This window comes from Physeter macrocephalus, chromosome 8 (assembly GCF_002837175.3).
Source record: "Physeter macrocephalus isolate SW-GA chromosome 8, ASM283717v5, whole genome shotgun sequence".
Lineage (NCBI taxonomy): Eukaryota > Metazoa > Chordata > Mammalia > Artiodactyla > Physeteridae > Physeter > Physeter macrocephalus.
In genome coordinates this window covers 67,386,468-67,390,807 of record NC_041221.1, presented here as the reverse complement: position 1 = coordinate 67,390,807, position 4,340 = coordinate 67,386,468, and the positions used below count along the sequence as shown (strand labels likewise).

The following is a 4,340-nucleotide window of genomic DNA, read 5'->3' as shown; positions in this document are numbered from 1 at the left end:
CTTAAGAATTTGACAGAAATATGAAGCAATTTACGTGGTTAAATTTTTTTTCCCTCGAGTGTGGCCGGGTGGGAGGCGGAGTTATTTGTTGTAATGTTGGTCTGACCGGCGGATCGGGTGTGTGTAAGCTAGTTCTGAGTCTCGGTCGACAAAAAGGGACTTGAAGGCAAAGAGGCTGAGCTAGAGGGCGAGGAGGGCGGGGAACCAGGGGAAAGAGGCACTCAGGGTTGGGGAAGTGTTGGGAGGGGAGGGTTAGCGTAGGAGAGAGGGAGACTGGCTGTCAGAGCAACACCGGGGAGATAAAGGGAAGTGAGAAGGAAGAGGGAGACTGAAAGGGAAAACTAGTGGGAGAAAGGGAAAGAGAGAGGAGGCTTAAGAGAAAGAGAAAAGAGTAGAGGAGAGAGTGGGAGAGAGGGAGGGAGAGAAGCAAGGAGAGGAGGGTTACAGAGTGACTGTGGAGGACGGTGTTTCTCTATTCCAGATACTTCTAAGATTGGAGATTCTTTTCTGGTGGGGAGACTCCGGGTCTGGCAGCCAGTTCGGCAGCGGCAAAATAAAATGGACAGCGAGAGACAAACGTTCCAGCCACCTTTCCGCCGCCCGGAGATCCCGGAGCTGTTCTCCAGCCAATTCGTTTCCCAGCTGGAGTCTCTGAGCGCACCGGACTACGAGAGCCCAGGGAGCGCCTAGAAGCTAGCTGCTCCTCGGAGATGCCTTCGCCTGAGCAGTAAGAACTTCCTGCTTGAGTCCCTGCATCCCCTCCCCCGTTGAAACTCCCCAGGAAAGAGGGGCGGAAGACCCCAGGGGGAGGGGCGAGGGGGGATCCCGGCGCAGCTCTTTCTCCCCTCCCCCTCCCCTGCCGGGCGCGCAGGCATGGAGGTGCTCAGCCCCCTACAGGGCAACAACACCACGTCGTCCCAGGGTCCCTTCGGGACACGCGCCAACGCTACTGGCATCTCCGACGTGACCTTCAGCTACCAAGTGATCACCTCTCTGCTGCTGGGCACGCTCATCTTCTGCGCGGTGCTGGGCAATGCGTGCGTGGTGGCCGCCATCGCCTTGGAACGCTCCCTGCAGAACGTGGCGAACTATCTTATAGGCTCGCTGGCCGTCACAGACCTCATGGTGTCGGTGCTGGTGCTGCCCATGGCCGCGTTGTACCAGGTGCTCAACAAGTGGACCCTGGGACAGGTCACCTGTGACCTGTTCATCGCCCTCGACGTGCTGTGCTGCACCTCGTCCATCCTGCACCTGTGCGCTATCGCGCTGGACAGGTACTGGGCCATCACAGACCCCATCGACTACGTGAACAAGAGGACGCCCCGGCGCGCAGCTGCACTCATCTCGCTCACCTGGCTCATTGGCTTCCTCATCTCCATCCCGCCCATGCTGGGCTGGCGCACCCCGGAAGACCGCTCGGACCCCGACGCGTGCACCATCAGCAAGGACCATGGCTACACTATTTACTCCACCTTCGGCGCTTTCTACATTCCGCTGCTGCTCATGCTGGTACTCTACGGGCGCATCTTCCGAGCCGCACGATTCCGCATCCGCAAGACCGTCAAGAAGGAGGAGAAGAAGGTAGCCAACAACGGCCTTGGGGCGTCGCCAGCCCCGCAGCCCAGAAAGAGCGTCAATGGTGAGCCGGGTAGCAAAGACTGGAGGCAGGGCATGGAGAACAAGGCAACAGGGGCTCCGTGCGCCAATGGAGCCGTGAGGCAGGGCGAAAAAGGAGCCGCCCTGGAGGTGATCGAAGTGCACCGGGTGGGCAACTCCAAAGAGCACCTGCCGCTGCCCAGCGAGGCCGGTGCTGTCCCCTGCGTCCCCGCCTCCTTCGAGAAGAAAAATGAGCGCAACGCCGAGGCCAAGCGTAAGATGGCCCTGGCCCGCGAGAGGAAGACGGTGAAGACGCTGGGCATCATCATGGGCACCTTCATCCTCTGCTGGTTGCCCTTCTTCATCGTGGCCCTGGTCCTGCCCTTCTGCGAAAGCAGCTGCCACATGCCCACCCTGTTGGGCGCCATAATCAACTGGCTGGGCTACTCCAACTCTCTGCTCAACCCTGTCATTTACGCCTACTTCAACAAGGACTTCCAAAACGCATTTAAGAAGATCATCAAGTGCAAGTTCTGCCGCCGATGATGATGGAGGAGTAGCTGGCGCGTAGTCCCACCCCACCCAGCCTGCCTCCCCTAGCCCTCTGGAATCAAAACCTTTGCTACTTTTCCTTTAACATTCACAGCTGCTCCGCGCGCTGCTTCCAGACCCCTCCCCCTCCCCCAGCCCTCTATTCCCAGAGGGGAAGGAGGGAGCCCCTTGCAAAGAGGCTACAGCCGCCGGGCAAGAGAGTCTGGGAAACTCCTAGAGTCTGTGAGAGGCGACCTTGGCTCAAACTTTGGTCTGGGAATCAGTTTTGATTCCAGCCATTGCCTCCTCCCTCTTCTGCCCCCAAATCTTCGCGGCGGAAGTTTAAGCCTTAGCCGTTCAAGGCAAAAACTCCACACAGAAGAAGAAACTGTACACCCAGCCGCCGCCCCCACTAAAGGCTCCCACCTGATCGCCTCACTGCTACAACTTGAACTTAAGGTTCAGGCCTTTGCTTCATTCCCCAGCAACCCCATCCCCGCCCCGCCTTCTTGCCCTAGAAACGTTCACTGTTTTTGCGGTCTCATCCCTTATTTCCTTTTCCATCTTCCCTTTATGCCCTCGCCAGTCCCTACGCACTAAATTGCTAGTCGGGAAATCTGGGAGGGTCTGCTTTTCCCGGTGCCTAGGGTGTCCCCTGGAATCTCCGCCTCCTAGTGCAGACTCCCAGAGTAACTCTCCCGGGAACAGCCCCATGCTTTGTTTTCTTGGATTCAAAACAAGTGGCTGGAAGTTGTCTCTTAGAGTGGACCTGTAAGTACAAGGCTGGACCAGTGGGGCAGGGCGAGGCAGAACGAATTTATCCTTGCCTGCCTTGGTGTCAGCACTCACCAAAGAAACTGACAATCATTGGGAAGGGAGAGCGGACTTCTGGTTTTACAGGTTGCTGGCGAGTCTGAACTGGCTGGCATCGCTACTTACCTACTGTGGGAGGCGCCCGCCGACCACGCTGCGGACGCTGGGGCGCTGGGGGGGAGGGGGGCGGTGCCACGTGCCGGGAATACCCGAGCCTTCCACCCTCCCTGAGGTCTGGCGTGCGCCCAGCGCGCACTTAAAACTAATCCCGACTGGAGCCATCCCTCCGCCTACGCCCCAGGACCAGCTGAAGACAGGGTGAACAACAGTTAAGGTTTGCCGAAGCCGGCGCTTCTAGGTCCAGCCAAGCTCTAGAGACCAGAAAGACCAGCAAGTCCCACGGGGTGGCGTTCTCCATGTGGGCCCGAGCTCTAGCTGGCACTCCCCTTGCAAACTGAAAGAGCAAGTTTATCCAAAAGAAGCCGATTCTTTTCCTCCTAATTCCACCCCTCGCCCTTTTCGGATAGGGAGATAGGTCTGTTTAGCGCATCCTAACACTACACGGGATTTTTTCTGCAGGACGTCCAGGACACTTGGTTAACCACGACTTTGGTTTCCAAAAGGGAAATTTGGGCTTTCAATAGAATGGGCCCCCGATAGGTTTAGCACTATCTGTGACCTCACAGGCGCTTACCTTAAATAATGAGGCCCTAAAGAACTAGCTAGGCGTGCTCTCTCTGCGGAGTCCCGGAGACTCTTGTACATTTGCTCCTTGGCCTGACTGTCCTGCAACACAGGTTTGCTGGGAAACCGGCCTCTTGCCATTTGAATATGTGGAGCACTCCAAGCTTTCTTCCCCTTAAAAGTATTCTTTCAGCCTTGCCACTCCTGCTGAAAAACTGGTTATCTTTACTGCCCCCAGAAGGGAAGTTTTTCGGTGCTCCATTTGAATGTAAATTTCCATCCATGTGACCGGGGTCAAGAGGTTTGTTATAGTTAAATTCGTTTTCCAATAATTGCACAACATTATTGATACTTACTCCCCTCTCCCTTCATGTGTACCTTTTGAATGATTGCTTGGGCTGTTTTGAGAACCATGTTGCAAAAGTTGCCAATGAGAAAAGTTCACTTGTGTTAAAATTAAGGTGAAAAGACAGCTCTATCACTTGTAGCCATTTTATCGTTTGCCAAACTGAACAAAGCTCCATTTGGTATCTTTTTCTCAGACCTAAACTGAGAGTAAGCATCGTATCCCATTAATATAGAGAAAGTATAAGAACTATGGGAACTTAGTGGATGGTTTGTCTATGCATATGTAATGCTTAAAAGGGACTATGGTGGATAAAATGAGGGAGACTTCTCCAGTCCATCAGTTATTTATTCGAAAATTCATTTTCTTT

At 55.0% G+C, this 4,340-nt stretch overlaps 1 protein-coding gene across 1 annotated transcript; it reads left to right on the top strand.

Moving 5' to 3' along the window:
* Nucleotides 1–873: 873 nt before the first annotated feature.
* Nucleotides 874–2,142, top strand: HTR1A (5-hydroxytryptamine receptor 1A). The gene has a single exon (XM_007117737.2). The coding sequence runs from the start codon at nucleotides 874–876 to the stop codon at nucleotides 2,140–2,142; it is 1,269 nt and encodes a 422-aa protein (XP_007117799.1).
* Nucleotides 2,143–4,340: the final 2,198 nt, after the last annotated feature.

Bases quoted from the DNA above. Each gene is read 5' to 3' on its own strand.
- HTR1A (XM_007117737.2), top strand. From the start codon at position 874: ATGGAGGTGCTCAGCCCCCTACAGGGCAACAACACCACGTCGTCCCAG.